Consider the following 19,158-nt stretch of genomic DNA (forward strand, 5'->3'; position numbering starts at 1 on the left):
GCCCGGTAACCCCATCCCGGTGCCACCGGTGCGAGCAAACACTTCCCCTCCTCCCCGTTCCGCTCTTACCGGGGGGGCTCGGACTCGTCGCCGCTGCTGGGGCCGCTCTCCTCGATGGTGAAGACCACCCGGGAGCCCTCGGGCTCGGGGACGCGGGCCGCCTCCGCCAACCGGTAGCCCAGCGGCGGCAGCAACGGGCTCCCGGAGAAACGTCGGCGAACGGCTCCCACCGCCGCTCCCGCTCCCGCTCCCGACGGGGCGGCTTCGGCGGCGTCGCGGCAGCGCTGCGGGGAAACGGGGCGACGGTGAGGGGCGCGGGTACCGGTACCGGGGAGCGCTGCAGGGTGCTGCTCGGTGTCCGTGTGGTCCCGTGTGTTGTGTGTGTCCCACCAGAACGGACGGACGGACGGACGGGGGTGTCCCTCCCCCGGGGAACCCCCCAACACCGGGCGCCGGTAGCGCGCGGGCGCCCCCTGCCGGGCACGGTGCCGCCCTGCACCCCCGGGGTACCGGGAGCTGGAGGAGGGGGGCAAGGGGCTGATGGCACAGCCGGTGCACCGGGAGCGGCTCAGTCCGCAGCGCAGGGGGCCACTGGGACACCCCGTCCCTGTCCCTGTCCCTGTCCCTACCCCCCCCCCCGGCCACCGGAGGGGATCCCCCGCCTCCCCCGGGACCCCGCCGGAAAAAAACCCCGGAGCCGGCGCGCAATTACGCAGAGGTGAATAATAATTAACTGCCCATTAAGGGGATAATTAACTACCGCTGAGCGCCGCCATCCCGGTTATTGCTGCCCGGGGGCCCAGAGCTGGGACACTCGTACCGGGGACACCCCACCCCCCTCCCGGGGACACCCCCCTCGCCCCCCCCCCCGCCACCGGTGTCCGTCTCACCTCCGCGCCGAGGAAGGGCAGCGCCGTCCGGCTCCGTCGCATCGCCGTCCCTGCAGGGGGGGGGGGAGCTCCGGGAGCCGCGGCCGGTAGGGGGTAGGCAGTGGGACCCCCCCCTCGCCCCCTCCCGGGGCCGCCCAGGCCCCGGGATACGCGGTTTCTCCCGCCCCTGATTTGGGGGAGCCGGGTCTCGGCCACGGCGGCTGCTCGGGCTTAGCCCCCGCCTTGAGTTTCAGCTCCCCCCGCCCCCCGGTGCCCCCGAAGGCTGAACGAGGACCGGCCACCCGGGGGGGACATGGGCCCGAGGCCACAGGGATGGCCCCCAGCCCGCAGCACCCACCAAGCCGTTAACCCCCTGGCACCACGTTAACGATCAACCGCCGGCACCCGTTACCCACCGGCCGCACGGAACCGGGATGCAGCGGGGGGTGGGGGGGTGGCTCAGGCGGTTGTGCCTGCAAAGCCCCCCCGTCCCCCCGGGGCTGAGGGCCCCCCCCCCCCCATACCCCGGCTGGCACCGAGAGCAGCCTCAGCCCCAAGCCCAGGGGATGCCAATCCCCGGTATGGGGGTCCCCGCTGCCGCCAGCCCCCCGCCCTCGCCCGCAGCCCCTTACCGGCACCCGGTCCTCGCAGCGTGCCGCGGCCCCGGCCGAGTGCAACGGAGCAGAAGGAAGGCGACGTGCGTGCCTGGCCGCTCGCTCCCTCCCATCCCACCCCCCCACACACACCCTGCGCACCACCGCACAGCACCCCGCACCCACCCTGCCCGGCCTAGGGGCACCCCTAGGGCCTCCAGCCCAGGGCGGGGGACCCCAAAAGCGGTTTGGGGCCTCCCCTGGGACCAGGGGTTTTCCCTGGGCAGGGTGCAGGGCGTAGGGCAGACGGGAAACCAGAGCCAAGGAGGCAGCTTCTTTATTCAGCAGCGTGGGGAGGCCGGGGGGCAGCGGCGGGGGGGTCACCTGGGTCCGTAGTGGGTGATGGGGGACGCCTCTGTCACCTTGCTCTAGGGAAGAGAGAGAGAGAGAGAGAGAGAGAAAAGGGGGGGTGAGCGCCCTCAGCCTGGCCCTGCAGCATCCCCCCCCCCACCCCCCAAGCCTCCCCACGCACCATGGGCACCTCATCCAGGCGGTGGAAGGGGGGGGTCCTGCGCCGGCACAGCCGCACCACCAGCACCGCTGCTCCCCCCACCAGCACGCAGACAAAGAGGCAGATGACGACGATGGCGCCAGGGTTGGATTTGGCGGGGGGCCGCGCTGCGGGGGCGAGATGGGCACCCCGTTACCCTCCCGAGCACCGTCAAGCCTCGTGCCCGGCCTCCGAGCACCGCAGAGGCTCTTGGGGTGAGAGGGGGCTCAAGACCAGCTCCAGCTCCCCCCGCTGCCACTGTCTCACCCCTCACAGACCCAGCACCCAGCTCCTGTGTCACTTCTACCCACGGGGGACCAGCTGGGGTCCAGTGATGAAGAGGCTGGGGGAGAAAGGGGGACCTCTCAACTCGCCCCCCCCCAAGGAGGATGGGGCAGCCTAGGGGGGCTCTGGGCTCACACAGAGTCCTGCAGAGTCCCCCTTGCCCCATCCTGGGAGCGCAGCCCCTGAGCAGGGGGGGGTCTAAGGGGGAGCCAGGGCTGCAGCTGCACCCATGGCCACGGGGAGGTCCAGGGGCTCCCCTACCCTCACGGTGCCCCCCGTGCCTGGCTCTCACCCGAGTTGTTGGCTGCAGTGTCCGTGCCGATGGCCGGTGTCTTTCCGGAGCTGGTGGCCAAGGTGCTGCTGGGATCTGGGCTCACCGTGGGTGCTGGTGAGCTGGGAGCAGGAGGGGGCCTGGAGGGCCCAGGCGAGGATGGGTCTGGCAGCGCTGTTGGGCTGGATGGATGCTTTGTGACCAGGGAGCTGGGCAGAGCTGGGTGGGATGGAGACGGCGCCACGGTCGTGTTGGATGGAGGTGTTGGATGTGCTGCTGAGCCTGTTGTCCCGGCGGGAGATGATGTCGTGGCTGGGTCAGATGAAGATTGAAGCGTAGCTGGGTCAGATGAAGGTGTCGCAGACCCCACTGGGCCCAGTGTCCCGGCCGAAGTCAATGCCGTGGCTGAGCTGGGAGGAGGTGGTGCTGTGCCCGCTTTGCTGGACGGGGACGACGCCATGGCCGGGCTGGACAGTGTCACCCTGGCTGTCCCTGAGCTAGAGCTGAACAGAGACATGTTGCGTGTCCCCAGGCTGGTGGCTGTGGCTGAGCCGGACGGAGACGGTGACACTGTGCTGTTGACATTGTCGCCGTGTTCTGTCTCTAAAGCGTGGAGAGAGCTGGTCAGCCAGGACGTGGCAGAGCCCTGGCAGGGGCAGGCAGAGCCCCGGGAAGGGTGGTGGTGCCTGCCCCAGCTCCCCGTCTCACAGTGCTCGTTTTCCAGGTGGTTTCACCACACACGGAGGACCAGAAAACAGGGATTTAGCCAATACCCAATCCCAGAAATCCAGGAAGAGCCTCCCAAACCGTCATGGCACGTTGAGGCACTGCTGGGGACGAGTAGAGCAGCACGGCGGCGGTGGGCATGTGCCACGGCATGGGGACACACGCCAACCCGGCCCTCGCAGCGCCCACCAGACGCGCTCGGGGCTGGGCTGTGAAGGGGGCTCCTCCGTGGCCACGTGGGACACGGCAGGTTTGTCGGGCAGTGCCGGCAGTGCCCTTATCCACCAAAGTCCTGTTTGCACAAGAGGAGGAGTGGGGCCAGCCCAGCCCCACAGGGGACACCGCAGTGAAATGCCCCATGGCAAACTTGGCACCCAGCCCCAGCACCCAGAGGGACCAGTGTGGCTGCATGCTGGGGCTCCCCACAGCCACTGGGCCCACGAGGATGAGCTGTTCCCACCCCCAGCTGCCACCCTACGTCGAGATGGCGATGAACCCAGGGCCAAGCACCCAGCGCCGGGTGCCGACTTTCGTGCCGAGACGGGTGAGCGGAGGCACCTCGCGGTGCAGGGGGGGCTGCTGGGGGGCCCAGGCTGGAAACAGGGGGATCACGGTGCAGCACGGCCCACAGCAGCACAGGGTACCGGGGTGCTTTGCCCCTGGAGTGCCAAGGCGGTGCCGGAGCGCCCACGCCACCGCAAGCACCAGCCGGCCCAGCCGGTTTGGCAGCACCGGGGTTGCATCCTGTCCCAGGGTGCTGCCGGCTGCGGGAGGGGCAGGGTGCTCACCTCCAGCCTGGCGACCCCCCCCGGGGGGACAGTCCCCAACGGCCTCCTGGGACCCCCGGGGAGCGGGTGCAGCCCATCCCCGTGCAACAGGTCCTCGGCCACCCAGGGCAGGGATGGAACTGGCCCCACTGCAAGCATCAGGGGCTGGGCTAAGTGGGGCAGAGACCCCCCCGGGAGGCACATGGACCCCCCCTCCAAGTGCCCGGTGGTCCTAGAGGACACCGAACCCATCAGTGCAGAGCGCGGGGGAGCACCCGGGCACCCCCTCCCGTACCTCCCCGGTGCCCCGGACCACCCACCCCCCCCGTTACCCGGTGCTGCAGGGTTGGGCAGGGGGAGGCCATGGACCCACCGGGAAGCACACAGCCCCCCCCGCCCTCCCCGGTGCCGCGGGGTGCGCAGACCCCGAGTGCCCCCAGGACCTCATGGAGACCCCCGGGGTGCACGGACCCACCCTGGTGCTCGGTCCCCCCCATCCCCCGGTACCTGCAGCGATCGGGGCAGAGGTGCAGCAGAGCAGCAGCAGGAGGAGCCCGCCCCGGGCCATGCCGCCGCCCCGGGCCCGCTCCGCCGCCGCCTTTATCCGCCCCGGGAGAGGCGGGGGCGACCCCGCCCGCGACGCCCCCTACCGGCCCCGGGACGCACCGCAGCCCCGGGACGCTGCGGACCCCCGGCAGGATCCCCCCGCCCCTTACCCACCCCGTGCCTCAGTTTCCCCCATGTCCCCGGGCAGCAGGAGCCGCCCCCGGCTGCATCACCCCGAGGGGGGACGAGGGGGCAGGTGGGGACGCGGGGTGGGGGGGGATGTGAGGACATGGGGACAAAGGACGTGGGGACATGGGGTCACCGAGATGTGGGGACTTGGGGACAAAAGGATCTGGGGACGTGGGGAGACAGAGATGTGGGACACAGACACAGGGGGACCTCGGGATTTGGGCACACGAGGATGCAGCGACACAGGGACCTGGGGCCACAGGCACATGGGGACACCGGACCCACTGCTGGAGGTAGCCATGGGGCTGCGCTGGCTTTGCCACAGGGACCAGGGGACAGCCCCGTCCGTCTCGGTGCCGGAGCAGCACATCCGGGGTGCAGCATGGCCGCGCCGCGCCGGGGCTGCTTCCGCGCAGCGAGGAAGGGCGCTTCCTCCCGGCAAACCGCAGCCAGCCCAGCACCACGCCAGGCGCCTGGGGAGGCCATGCTCCCCCCTACCGCTGCCACCCACGGCAGGGCCCCAGCACGCCGAGCTCCTTGGTGTTGGCATGGTATGGCACAGCTCGGCACGCCATGGCACAGCTCGGCACGCCATGGCTGGAACAGGCCAGAGCGGCGCGGCGGCAGCTGGGCCAAGCTCCCTGCCGTCGGTGCCACCGTCCCCAAACGCTCCGGGGAAAGAGGGGTCTGTCCCTTGGGTGCTGCTCCATGGGATGGAGCAAGGACCAGGCCTCGCAGGTGGGGGACGAGGAGCAGGAGCAAGAACAATGGTGGCGCCGGGAAGCGACGGGCGGGCGGTTGCCAAAGTCCAGGGAGGAGCTGTGGAGGCCCAGCCGGGTGCCACGGGGTGATCCCGTGGTGCCAGGGCAGTGGCAGAGGGGGGTTAGTGAACCCCCCCCCCCCATGGACGTTCACCAGGGGTCTAGCAGGACCAGCAGTTGGGACAGAGCCACAGCCAGGATCAGCAGCCAGGGTCCCTTCCCCACCTGCGGGGAACCCCCAGCCCCACGGGAGCCCCAGTAACTCCAAACACACCCACACCCGAACCCAAACAACCCGAGACCACCCCCCTCAGCCCCAGGGAGCCCCCCCCCCCCCCATCCCCATCCCAACCTTCCACTACCACCTGACGGAATTCCACCCCCCAACCCTCCTAACCCCCAACACCCCCCTCGTACCCCACCCCCCCACCCCGGGACTCCCAGACAACCCCCTTCCTCCCCATCCCCGAGGGTAACCCCGACTCTCCCCACATCCCTCCCTTCCGACCCCCACCCCCCCCCCGCCGGCGGCCCTCACCCCCCCCCCCCCCCCGTTCCCGCCCCAAGATGGCAGCCGGCCGCGCCGCTTCCTTCCCGCGCCAGGCCCATCCGTCCCCGTTCCCCCCCCCCCCCCCTCCCCCGCCTCCCCTCCCCGCTCTCCCCCGGCGCAGCAGACAGCGAGAGGCGGGTCTCCGTGTCGCGGGGTTTTACTGGGGCCTGACTGGAATGTCTCGGGCGCGGGGGGCCCGCGAGTCCCGCCGGGGGCGGGCGGGCGGGGGGACACGGGGGGACGGCCCGGGCTCCCCCCGCTCAGTCCGTTCGCGGGGCGAGGGGGGAGGGCGGGCGGCCGCTTCCCCCCACCCCCGCCTCAGAAAACACTGTCCTCTCCCTCCCTCACCCCCGCGGGGCCGCCACCCCCCGCTCAGTCCGTGCCCGCGCCCCCCCTCAGTCCGTGCCCGGGGAGCGGGGCGGGAGCCCCCCCTCGGTCCCCCGTGGGTCAGTAAGCCGGCACCTGGTGCTGGTGCTGGGGCAGGAGCTGGCAGCCGCTGTTGACGTGGCTGAGGACCTTCTGCTTGAGCTGGGCGACCTGCTCCCGGAGGAGGCTGGCGGTGGAGGCCAGCTCCGTGTTCTGGCTCTTGAGGCTCTTCACCTTCTCCTCCAGGCGGGAGATCCGCTCCAGCTTCCTCTTGCGGCACTTGGAGGCGGCGATGCGATTCCTCAGCCTCTTTCGTTCCGCCTTGATACGCTCCTGCGTGTCCATGTCGATGGGGGAGAGCGGCGGGCTCTCCCCGAAACTCGGCACCTCCGGGACGATCTGTGGTTCGTCCTTTAACGGCGGGGGTGGAGGCGGCGGGGGGAGCCGCGGTGGCGGCGCCGCGAAGGGGCCGGGGTCGGCGGCGTAGCTCACCGCCGGGTAGCTGCTGAGGTTGGCGTACACCGGCGGCTCCGGGGCCAGGCCGGCGGCGGGCAACTCGCCCGCGCTGCTGCTGCCGCCTCCTCCTCCTCCTCCTCCTCCAGCAGCACCGGCGCCGCCGCCGCCTCCTCCGCCGCTCCCCGCCGCGCCGCCGCCCAGCTGGTTCTGCTTGTGCAAGTCCTCCAGCGCTTTCACGAAACCCTCGGCGAACTCCTGCTCCTCGGAGGCGGCGGCTTTGGGGTAGAGGAACTGCCCGCTGGTCGGTGTGGTGGTCACCAGCCCGTTGGACTGGATGATGAGCCGCTCCAGCTCGGGGGACGCCAGCTTCAGCAGACCCAGCTCGGCCGAACCCAGCAAACCCGCCGCTTCGCTGCTCGACGGTGCTTTCAACGCCGCCGCCACCTGTTCCGGTAACGCCATCCCGAGCGCGTCCTTCTTCATCATGCTGCCGCCGGGGAAGGGCAGGAGGAGCCCGCTGCTACCGGAGGACGGGGCGAAGCCGCTGCCGAGGCCGCTCAACACATCATCATGGTAGAAGGGTGTTTCCATCCTCCTCCCCCGCCCGGCTGCGGGGGAACGGCGCCGGGGCGGGGGGGAGGGGAAGCGAACGGGGCGAGTCGCTGCGCCGGAGCGCGGGGAGGGGGAGGGGAGGGCGGGGGAGGCCGCCGGTAGCACCGGCCGCGGCCCCGCTCCTGCGCGCGCGCACACACGCGTCTGCCGCCGCCGCGGCCCCCGCGCCGCCTTAAATACGCGGAGCCGCCGCGGTGACCTCACCACGCCGGGCCCCTATTGGCTGCAGATGACGTCCTCGCCCGCCGTTCGTTTGCATAGTGGGGGGAGGAGCCTCCGCCCCGGGGAAGGTGGCGCCACGCCCACTCCTGGCCCCCGCCGGTCGCCCGGGGAAACCGGCGGGGTAAACGGGACAACAGCGCGAGGGCCCCTGGGCTGACGTCAGGGCGCGGGGGGGGGGGGGGGGGAGGGGAAAGGAGAGGAGAGGGGGAGGGGCGGTCACGTGGCCCCGCGCCGCGCGCCCCGCCGGGGTTGATGGGCACAAAGGGAGGGGCGGGGCGGAGCGGGCACCGGGCCCGGCACCGAGCACCGGCACCGGGCCGGGCCCCTGAGCGATCAATAAATCAGTCAATCAATCAATAAACACACCGGGCCGGGCCGCGGGGCCTCGGCGGGATCCTCCGGGAGCGGCCATACCGTGACCCGCCTGCACCGGCGGCGGGGCTGGACGGTGCCCGGGCGCACCGAAGACCACCCGCCCGTCCGGTCCCTGCCCCGGTGTGACGGAGCCGCCACGGCGTGCGTGCCCGCCGGCACCTCCCTTGTCACAGACTGGCCCCTCCCCCCCCCCCCCCCCGGCACCACAGCCCCGGTGTTTGCCGCTGGTGTGTCCCGGTGTCACCGGGGGCGGTGGGGTTTGCCCAGCGAGCACCAGTGCGCGCCACCGCATGGCGGGCGGCCGAGCACGGTTCACCAGGGGGCACACCATCATGGCTCCGGCTGGGCCTGGCGCTGCGGCACGGTGGGTCAACCGGCCCCGGCCCCCCCGCGGCCCCGCTCAACCGGCAGCGGGGAAGGAGTTAAGCGGCGGTGGCGGCAGCAGCGGTGGTGGCAGCGGGCGCACGTCACAGCCGGCCAAGCCCGCGGGCGGCTGAGGGGGTGGATCGGCGTCACCAGTTGACGTCACCGACGATAACCCCCCGCGCTGGCAGGATACGGCCCCCGCGGCGCAGGCCGAGGGGTCCCAGCACCGCTCGCCCGGGACACGCGGTGCACGGCGGGACCGCAGCGACACCGGGGCCGGGGTGACCCTGAGCCGCCCCTAATTGGAGCCAGATGGTCCCGGGCCTGCGCTAACGAGGGCAATAAATCAGCGGCGTCAGCCCTGGGGGTGCGGGGGGCCCAGTGGGACCCCGTGCCAGCGGCGCCGGGCCGAAGGCAACGGCTGTGCCGGTGCCGCGCCGACCCTGTGCCCTCTGCCCTCCCGGTGCGGGCAGGGGTGGCGAGGAATCCCGGCGTGCCCAACCACAGCCAACCGGCACGGCGTGGGACAGCATGGCACGGCACGGCGTGGGGCATGGTGCAACACGGCACCGGCTGTGGGGACAGCCTGGGGTCCTCCCGTCCCTGCCAGCCCCCGGTGTCCTGACCCAGGGATGGCGGCGGTGCCGGTGTCTCCGGAGGCTCGGAGCTCGCAGGTGAAGCCGCCGCCGTCCATGTTTCCGCCGCAAACCCATCATTAGGGGCGCGGCCGGCGGCAGGACCGGCAAGTTCAGACTTTCCGTCCTGACGAAACCCGCTCGGCGAGGGACAGGGACCTGGGGAGGGTGGCTCCCCCCACCTCCCCACCACCACGCAGGGACCCCCTGGCCGAGGACGCACCCCTTGACGTGGCTGCCTGCGCCCCACGGGCACCGGCGAACGCCCGTGGGCCGCGTTCCTGCCCCGCACCCTGCCTGCGCCCCCCGCCCCGTCGCAAGCCGGGGGCTGCGGTGGGACGAAATGAGAACCAGCTTTGGCTGTAGGTGCTTTAATCAGTTGCAGGGAGGAACGAACCGGCCCCGGGGCCTCCCTGGAAGAGCGGCTGGCCGGCGGCCAGGGATGCGAGCCACAAGCCGCGCGCTCCGGCCGGGCCCAGCCGCCGGCACCCGCTGGCAAAACCCCACCGCTCCCCGGCGTCGCTCCCCGAGGGTCGCAGCACCCCAAGGGCTCATCCTGCTGTGTCCCCCTCTGTGTGCTCCCACTCTACCACTGGTGCTCATCCCACGTGTCCCTTGTCCCCAGAGCGGAGACACCGCAGGTTGTCCTGCCGGTGGCGGCCCGATGCCCGCGGCGAGCCGGCAGCTTCATTTTCTTAATGAGCATTTAATGAGGGTCATGATTCAGCAGCCCCTTCCGCCTCCCGGGAGGGCAGACCCGTGGGGCGCACGAGTGGGGCGGTCCCCATCCACGGAGCCGGTGGCAGGGCCACCGTCACCTCAGCTGGGGGCTGGGGGCCGAAGCTGCTATTCCCAGAGGCGCCGGAGCCCGGCTCGGCCCCGCGAGCGCCCACTGAGTCACGCTGCGCCTCTCCACCTGCCAGCCGGGCTATATTTACCCCAGAGCAGGCAACGCGGATTTCGGATGAACCCACGCCGCCGCCGGACCTCGGCGAGGCACGACGAGCCTCCAGCGGGGTCACGTCCACCAGAGCATCCTCCAAGCGGGGCGGATCCCCCCACAGCTCCTGCTCCCCTCATTTCCCCGGCCCCAACGGGGCCGTTCCCTGCGTGCAACCAACCCCATTACACCGGTGGGGCCTGATCCTGCTCCACCGCTCCGGCCAGGAGCCGGGACAAGGTGCCACCCACCGCTTGACACCCTTAGCTCTGATCGAGGACACAGGCTGGACCCAAAGCTCGAGGTGCCCCCGAGATGTAGATGCACCCACATCCCCCTGCCCTCCCAGCACGCCGAGCTGCCCCCCCCCCTCCCCAAAAGGGAACGAGCAGGAGAGCATTTGCCACCCCGGGATTTGCACTGGAGGCACTGGGGAAGCCACCTCTTAGTCATCACCGCAGGCAGGGAGAGAGGAACCAAACTGGGAAAACAAGAAGTCACCGGCCAGCCAGCGCCTGCCCCCAAACCCACACTGGTCCCCCAGGGGCCGCGCTGCCCCCGGGTGCGGAGGCCTCCAACAATCAAAACCAAGGATTGGGAGGGGGGAAAAAAAAAAAAATAGAAAGAAAGAAAACACATTTTAAAAGGAAAAAGGAGGAGGAGGAGGAGGGTTTGACGCGTATTTTTAGTTGCTTAGCGCAGCCCTGAAATATTTCGGCAGCCACTCCCTCCGCGTCGCAGGCGGCTGGTGTGTAACTATTCCTGTGCTGCCTCCCCGGCGAGGCACAGAAGTTATGAGTCACCGTGGGGCGGCCAGCAGCGCCGATACACGGCCCCACGGCTGCCGGAGCTGCCACGGGCCCGGCCACCACAAAAACACCAGGCGAAGGGAGCGGGGAGGGATTTGGGGTTTTCACGGGGGCCTTTGCTGGGTCGTTTCCCCCCCCCCCCCCCCCAACCCAGCCCGTCTTTCCGGCCAGGACGTGTTCGCCCTGCCAGGCTGCGCACACCCACCCACGCCGGCAGCGAGGTTCAGACCTTCTTCCTCCTCTCTGGTTGTTGCTTTTATCTCGCTCCTCCCTGTTTTGGTGGTGGGTTGGTTTGTTGGGTGTTGTTTTTTTTTTTCAGCTCGCCTCCCCGTGCTGCCATGGGGCAGGGGCGGCACATACGGCCCCCATTTTTGGGGCAGAAAGGGCCAAAGCCACAGCTGAGAGTCTCATCGATGCTGCTTTCAGACGGAGCCGTCTTCCACCCAACCTGCTGCCTCAGGGGGCCAGTTGCCCCCCGCCACGGCTCAGGACAAAAAAAAATATCCCTACAAAGGTGGAAAAAAGAAGGGGGGAGGCAAACAGGGCAGGCTGCTAAAGCCTGGGGTTGTCATTAAACAAAAGCAGAACTTAACGAGCTCCAGAGCTGCGCCAGGAGATAAGGTGTACTTGGAGGACTCAACCCTGAGCCGAAGCCAAAGGTCCCATTGTTGCGGTGAAGATTTATCTGGCCAGAACAGACCTAAAAATCCAGACAGCGCTGCGGTCGCTTCCTTTTTCACCAGGGCAGCTGTAACCCATGGAGTTTCTGTGGCTGGAGGGACTCGAAAGGGAGGGAGCAGGTTGGGAAGGGAAAGTCTGACACAGGGCTCAGCCTGGGCTTTGTGAAAATGCCACACGGGTGTTTACGTTGAGACCGAGTTTCCAGGAGGGAGGACACACACGTGCCCCGTCCCCAGCGCCTGGAAGTGGCTCCTCGGCAGAAGGCGGCTCGCCCAGGATGGGGATCGGGTGCTCACGCTGCTGGTTAACGCCTCGCCGAGGAGAGGAGAGCACACGGCTGCTGTTAGAAATTAAAGGTTTAGCCCATCTGCTCGGGGATTTATTCCTTAGACCAGGGCTCGAGGAAGGGTTTAGGGGAAGCCCGGCGGCTGCGCGGGGTCAGGCGGGGCTCAGCGCCGCTGCAGACAGAGAGAGGGAGTCGGGTTTGTAGAGGTTGGTGGTTTATTCCTACTCACCACTGCGCACAAGTTCTATAAACATTAAAAAAATAAGTATATATAAAAGCATGTTCTTCACTCATTTTCAATGCAGTGGTGATGGCAGAGAGTAAGCTTCAATATGGGAACCAGTTGTTAAAAAAAAAAAAAAAACAAAACCAAAACCACTGTTCAGAACAAGTCACAATGTCAGCTTTTCCCCCCAAAATTAAGCTCTCTCGTCCATTCAGGGGGGGTCAAGGCACAGCCAGAGCCTCTTTCTTCCCCCCGCCCCATGCCCCCCCACAGACATTCAATTCCCATCAGCCAGGATATTTTGCGGGTGCGTTTTGCTCACGGGACCCTGCACCCCGTGGGATGGAAGACTGGAGCAACTCGACCTGGGGATTCACAGGAGCTTTCTTAACCTACAGGAGGGACACGCTCACACGCTGCTCTGTGTCCCCAGGGAAAGACAATCGGTGACTAGAGAAGGAAAGGACAGGTACATGTAGAGAAGTCAATCGCCAGGTACCAGGAGAAATCAGCTTGAGAAACAGCGTCAGGGTTCAGGCCTGTGTGTCACAGGCACGAGGGAGAGAGTTTTCAAAGCGGGGGGAATAAATCAGCTTAACAGCTCGGTTGCTTTTCAGAAGAAAAAAAAAAAAAACAAACCAAAACACAACACCCATGAGGAGTAAGGGGCACAGCAGCCTCCCGCAAGAACACACAGAAAATCCCTTTCCTTTAAAGGAAACTTCTAATCTGAAGTCAAATTAGTAATACAGGAATTGGGAAACCTTCATTTATCACAAAGCTCTCTTGGAAACAACCCTTGAGGGCCAATGCAACGTTCATCCCAAGTTCTCCTTTAAGCCACAGCAGAGAGACAGAACTGACTGGTCAGGAACAGAAGAGAAGCGATAGCTTAAAAGTTTGTTGTTTTTAAAAAAAAAAAACCCCAAACCCTTAAGACTACTCATGTAAAGACACAATATCCTCACGTTCAGTGTTGTTAAACCAAAACACTCGCATCTGTTACAAATGCAACAAGTTTCCCCAAGTTTCAAGTATAAAAAAAATAGTAATAATAATCCAAACAATCCAGAAAGTGTTCGCCTTCTGTACAGGATAATTTTTTTAAATTAAACCTGGTGACCCTGAAAAATTACATAGTGCTTTCACTCCCAGGAGAAGACAGAATGTAGATCCTTAATGACAAATGACTTTAAAAAATATTTCCAATGACTTGTGGACTACAAGGGGCAAAGAACTCCTTCTTTACCAGCTTCAATTGCGAGGGGCTTCCAAACTATGCGGTTTGGGCACTGACCAACTGACGGAAGAGTAGAAAGGGAACGCTTTTGAACACATGGCAAGTCCTGAGGTGATAAAAAAACAACCCAAACGGCACGGCAGCACTGTCCCCAGCCAGGGGGCAGCCAGCCTCTCACTGCTTTGCTGCTTGTCTGCCCGGCTTCTTCTCCTGCTGGCCTCTTCCACTGCCTGGTATTCCTCGGCCACGGCCACCGAACACACCTACGGGGCAGAAAGAAAGAGCACGGAGGTAACAGCATCCCCGTCAGCCAGCGACGTCTCGGAGCTTTACAGTTATTCCTGTTTTACCCAAACACACACCTTTTTTTTAGAAGCAGAAAGGGGACTTTTAGATTTCTCCCTTGGTTCCAGACCCCGTATTTACAGGGTGCATACACTTGTCCCCCCTCGCCAGCAAGTTCAGCGTGTGTTAACATGCCCCCCTCGTAAATCCTGCCCTCATCGTGGAGTTAACTTCTTCTGAAAAACGGAACCAAGGAAGCGATACCGAAATCCAGCGGGATGAGCAGGTTGTCCCGTGTGCCCTGAAAGCTGTGAGGCCAAAGCAAAAGCAACGAAGAGGGTGACTCGACTGCTCAGCTACAAAACAGGACAAAAAACCCCCACCTGCCTCTGAGTCTCACTGCCAGGCGCCGGGTACGGCGCGCTGCCAGGGCCACGAGCACCCTCGTACCCGAAAACCGCGGCCACCTTTGTCATGGGAGCGGCTGAGCCCACCCCCGCCCTCCCTTCCCTGCTCAGATTCCCCCCCAAAAAAAGCAATTCCGGGCAGTCATTTTTTTATCTTGGCCTGCAAGCGACACACCCGTGTGGCATTTTCACAAAGCCCAAAAGGCAGAGCTGAGGAGACCCACTCCGGGCACCAGGCAGGAGAGCATCTCTAGAGCCCTCTGTGCTGGTTGTTTCAGCAAGGAGACGTCCCTAAACCAGAAGAAAAATTTTAAAAAAAAAAACCACACTAAAAAAATTGCTCCAAACCCTGCAGTCCTTGGGATGCTCGCGGGGCTCCGGCTGCTCGCAGCGAAGCCGAGCAAAGGCTGCCGTGCTTCTCGGTTTGGCAAGCCCAGAAGTCAAAGACGAAGGATTACCAGTGTCAGAAACAATAATCCTTTCAGCTGCGTGCACAATTATAGCTTTACTTCTGCCTGCTGGCCTCTTCACAAACTTGTCCTGCCTTTTTTTTTTTTGTCTTCCTCCTCCCTTCGTGTCTCAGTAACGAGCGCCAAACCTTGTAGCTAATTAGCAAACGCTGAAGCTTCCCTTTAAAATATTCCATCAGCGAATTCAAGCTGCACATCAAACCAGCAGGGAACTCCACCTCAAACAGAGCTCAGCTCTGCTCTCCACAAGGTGGATATTTCCACAGCAGAGAAAATATCTCAGCTAAAATGTTTGTCCAAATACCCATATCCAAAAAAGCTGTTATGCCAAGCGCTTTGGACACTGAAAAGGGAAGGAGGGGAAAACAAAAGGCGCCTTCAGAGTTGTAAAGGTCACTCTCGCACACTTGGAGCTTCCAGGGCAGCAGAAGTCACAGGGGTTTTTCCCCTCCAGAAGTCCCTGGGAGTTGGAGACGCTGCACGTCTGCGCGTCGCGGCGTGGCGTGATGGCCCCAGGTCGATCCCAGCCGTCCTACCAGGATCCCTCGCGTCGCCAAAACGCTCGTTAAGGGTGCTCGGCAGAAAGGCTTCGCCCTCCCTGCCTCAGTCCCCAGGGCTCCTTTTAAAACCTCAAGATTTCCCAGCCCAAACCCAATTTTGCTGTAGCACTCGGGGTTTTAAGCTCCTGCTGCCGGCTAAGCCTGTACCGGGATCAACCCCGGGGCCCAGCGAGGTGACCACAAAGCAAGTCACAAAGACGTGGCAGGAGGGGTGAGCGGGAAAAGGAGAGAAACAGCCCTTGGGCTTCCAGCTTGGGGAGAAAAGAGCAAATATATCCCCGAGCTGAGGGGCTCTGAGATCCCCTAACCACGCAGAGCGGGGCAGGGAAGGCAGAGTTGTTTTGGTGACCTATTTCTTCCCAAGTGGCGACCTCCCCTTTTATCAGAAACACGAATTATTCACGTTGAGCAGGAGGAACACAAACCCACAGATATTTAAAAAAAAAAAATAAATAAATCAACAAGTCAGGAGATCAAAAGCCCCTTTATAATGGGGGAAAAGATGATGTTTTCCTATCACTGCCACGGTCAGAGCCCAGTCTATTTTCAAACAGAAGAGCCATTTCATTCCCCTCCCGGACTCGCTGAGCTAACAGACACCAGTTTTGTAGGGCCACGCTCCCAAACTAGCCAGGAGGGGTAGCAACAGTCAAGTTCAGACTCTCTCAAGCTCCTGCCCAACCCCAGGGACGAGGGAGGCACATCCCTGGCACGAATCCTCTCTATTCTTCGGCAGAGGCTGCCTTACAAGCGAGGCAACACACTCGCTCGGCTACATCTTGCACACAGGAGCGGCTCCAGCTTCTCCCAGACACCCAGTCCCACGTTTGAAGCGGAGAAACAAGAGCCTTTCCTTGCACAAGAGGCGAAATTTAACGGCAGAGATCCCGACTCGCCCCTCTCCGAGCTGAAAACCAAACAGGATCGTTACCTCGTCCAGCACCTCCAACGCCACGGCCCTTCTGTTGCTTCTGCTGCTGCATCCCACCACGGCCTCTGCCCTTGGACACCACCTCCTCTTTCACCATGTCAATGATTTCGTCGGGGATACGCAGGTATTTAATCGTGCTGCCCCGAATGTAGCACTCTGGCATCCTCCAGAACTTGTCTCCATCCTGTTGGGGAGCAACACGTTAGGCTACGAACGAAACCTGGTGGTTTTGTACCATTTGGGGGGCATTTGAACATTTCCATCGCTTCTGGAGAGTGTGACAGCTCCACTAACCTTTTCTGAAAGCATTATCTGTAACTAGCTGCAACAAAAGGGTCAGTTTTTTCCCCTCCAGAACACATAGCCCTACAGCCCGGGGCAGGAGGGGACTCAGCCACGAGCAACTATAGCTTCGATTTGTTCCACAGCTGCCCCGAACACTCGCAGAAAATGAAGGAAGAAGAGGCTGAGGAACCAAGGGCCTTCCCTTCTCGTACAAGGAAGGAATCGAAAGCGGGACTAGAGAGGCCAGGGTGCTACGTGACACACAAGGGCTACGAACAACCCACTCTGGGAAGAAAAAAAAAAAAACCACGCAGGCCAAGGCGTGTGCACGGCCGGGTTTCTTCTCCAGCAGCCTCAGCTGGGAGTCACCTCGTTCCTTCACCCCTCTGGGGTGTGGATGGAGCAGCAAGGCAGGTCCGGAGCCAGCTGGCTGCGGGGCGTGTGCCACCAGGGCATGGTCACTGCAGCTGGGGAAAATAAGGAGCTTACAGATTAAATATATAGATAAAATCTCAAAAAATAAATCTTTGGGTGCCCAGTTACAGAGCAGCCATCTCTGTAGGTTGTTTGTTGCTTGTTTAATGCAGTTTCAGGGCTTTTCTAGGACCCATCAGGGCTTCACCTCCTGCGTGCCAAAGGCAGCTGTGGGAATAGGAACCGAGCGAAGCTGAACAACAACTGGGCTGCCCGTGATGTAACTGGGAGGAGGGACTGGGACCCACCTCGCCCCGCCACAGCCCCGGCTCGGCAGCGGCTCCGTCAGGGTTGGGCTGCAGCTGGGATGGCTGGAGCCCAGCGGTTCTCAAGCAGCAGGACGTGGACGAAGCATCCGCCGTGTCCCAGAAGAGGGGGTTAAACGAGAACGCCTCGTTCCTCCTCTCCTGGGATAAAACAGTCGGTTCCCCCCCCCCCCCAGGAGTTATTTGGGGCAACTCTGCCTGTACAGACAAGTCCTTCACGCACAAGACGAGACAGAGAGCAACAGCCCTCCTCCGAGAGACACCCAGCACACCCCACCCTGCCTTGGATCTGCCCGGCTGCTCCTTGGCTCGGGATGCAGGAAGGGATGGAGCCAGGCGCCCTCGCTTCCTCGTTCCGGCCTTCCCGGAGTAAACAACCGCCTCCCGGGCCGAGGCTGCCCGTCCGCCGCCGCTCCGTGCCATCTAGCGGCCAGTCCCTACCAGTACCACCAGTCCAACTCCGGCAGTTGCTCCAGTTGGGCTTTCAGCCGGCCTTTGGGGGCGTTTTGGTGTTTGAAGGCGGGCAGAAGCAGAGGCGATGAGCCCGGCTGCTTCGCTGTGTGACAGGATCCCTCCAGATCACCCCGAGGGAATAAAGCCTGAGCTACTGCTCCTCCACAGCGGAGCACAGCACTGCAGGAAGCGACTTCCCCAGGAGAAGGACAGTATCACCCGTGTCGTGGGCACGGAGAAGGCTTTGCTGTCTGTCACCTCCTCTTAGTCCCCTTCCTGACAGCGGTTCCTTCCCGTTTGTCCTGCCACAACTCGAGGTGTGCCCACAGCTTTCTAACCCCACTGCTCCTCCCCAAAGGTCCCTCTCGAACCTCACTCGAGTTTTACTCTGCCCCACCAACATGAAAACGTGCCCCCGTGCCCCAGCAATACCACTCAACACTTTGCTGTTGCGGAGACAACAGGTCCTGGGGGTTTGCAGAGAGATTTTTGGAAGAACAAAGATTTCTGCCAGTCTGTCCCACGGAGCTCTGATGTTTTGAGGCAGGGAAAGAGCAGCCACAGCCAACATCCATCCAGCTGCTGCTTCCCACAGCGCCCAGCCGGCAGGGACAAGACCAGACATTTCTGACTGAGGTCAAAGCCCGAAACACAGATCACAATCTTCTGGAGCAACTTTGGCCGAGGGCAAAAGTACCAGACGGCGCAGAGCCTCAGCACACGTAAACAAGAGGCTCCTCCCTTTTGATGTGGGGAGTTAGAGGGTGAGAGACGAGAGGTAAATAAAAGTTAGGGGGGGTGTTTGAAGCAGACCTCGCTCCTCGGACAGCACGTGACAGGTAAAGGCTCCGTTCTTGGGAAACCCAGCTCAGCACAGGCTGTTGTGCCCCGTCCTGTGGCCCCCAGCCCCGCATCAAGAACCCTCTCCCAGGGAAAACGCTCCCACGGTGTTCCCGCAGGGTGCAGGAAGCCACCCTGCTCGAGGGTGAGCACGACCGCGCTCCTTCGTTATGGAAATGATAAATAACCCGCTTAAAAGCTGCGTTTCAGGCAGAAGCCACACTTCCATGGGAGCGATGGCCTCTGAGCTACAGCAGAGCCAGCCTGGCTGCAGGGCTGGAGGTCGGGGACCCTCAGGGATGCTCCCCGAGGGCACAGAGGGTGGACAACCGGAGGCGGGGAGGGGGGGAGGATCCACCCTTACCCGGGACGTGCAGATGACCTCCCGCAGGTTGATGTTCATCCAGTTGTCACAGCTCACCAGGTGCCCGTTGTACGTCTCCCCGTTCTTCAGCTCCACCAGCTGCAAGAGACGGGAGTGACGGGGCGCTGGCCCAGCCCCGGAACAGGGACCTGCCCCGGTGTCACCCACACGGCACCGACGAGCCCGAGGCCGCAGCGGGCTGGGGGACCGGGACTGGGCCGCGCTGCCGGTACTCACCATGGGGTGGTTCTGCGCCGTCTTCAGCAGGGACAGGGGCAGCTGCGAGAGGAAGAGAGATCTCAGGCACCACCGAGGACTGGGACACCGGGCACGCCGCCGCCGCCGCCCCCCCCCCCCCCCCGGGGACCGAGAGAGCCGGCCCCGGCCCCGGCCCCGGCCCCGGCCCCGGCCCCGGCCCCGGCCCCGGCCCCGGCCCCGGCCCCGGCCCCGGCCCCGGCCCCACTCACCATCGTGCCTGAACCGCGGAGCCGCCGCCACCGCC

General features: G+C 64.3%; 2 protein-coding genes across 2 annotated transcripts; both read right to left on the reverse strand.

Moving 5' to 3' along the window:
- Positions 1-6,554: 6,554 nt before the first annotated feature.
- JUND (JunD proto-oncogene, AP-1 transcription factor subunit) lies at positions 6,555-7,547 on the reverse strand. Its single transcript, XM_086477574.1, has one exon. The coding sequence runs from the start codon at positions 7,518-7,520 to the stop codon at positions 6,555-6,557; it is 966 nt and encodes a 321-aa protein (XP_086333700.1). The 5' UTR covers positions 7,521-7,547.
- A 5,612-nt stretch (positions 7,548-13,159) lies between these two features.
- Positions 13,160-19,154, reverse strand: LSM4 (LSM4 homolog, U6 small nuclear RNA and mRNA degradation associated). Its single transcript, XM_086477509.1, has 5 exons — positions 19,124-19,154; positions 18,894-18,935; positions 18,657-18,755; positions 15,975-16,158; positions 13,160-13,584 (listed from the first exon to the last, which is right to left on the reverse strand). The coding sequence occupies exons 1-5, from the start codon at positions 19,124-19,126 to the stop codon at positions 13,496-13,498; spliced, it is 417 nt and encodes a 138-aa protein (XP_086333635.1). The 5' UTR covers positions 19,127-19,154; the 3' UTR covers positions 13,160-13,495.
- Positions 19,155-19,158: the final 4 nt, after the last annotated feature.

This window comes from Leptosomus discolor, chromosome 24 (assembly GCF_034619465.1).
Source record: "Leptosomus discolor isolate bLepDis1 chromosome 24, bLepDis1.hap2, whole genome shotgun sequence".
In the NCBI taxonomy this organism is placed as follows: Eukaryota; Metazoa; Chordata; class Aves; order Leptosomiformes; family Leptosomidae; genus Leptosomus; species Leptosomus discolor.

Coding starts and splice junctions, on each gene's coding strand:
- JUND (XM_086477574.1), bottom strand. CDS start 7,520: ATGGAAACACCCTTCTACCATGATGATGTGTTGAGCGGCCTCGGCAGC.
- LSM4 (XM_086477509.1), bottom strand. Junction 18,756..18,893: donor CGGCGCAGAACCACCCCATG/GTGAGTACCGGC, acceptor CGTCTCTTGCAG/CTGGTGGAGCTGAAGAACGG. Junction 16,159..18,656: donor AGGTCATCTGCACGTCCCGG/GTAAGGGTGGAT, acceptor GCTCCCCAACAG/GATGGAGACAAGTTCTGGAG.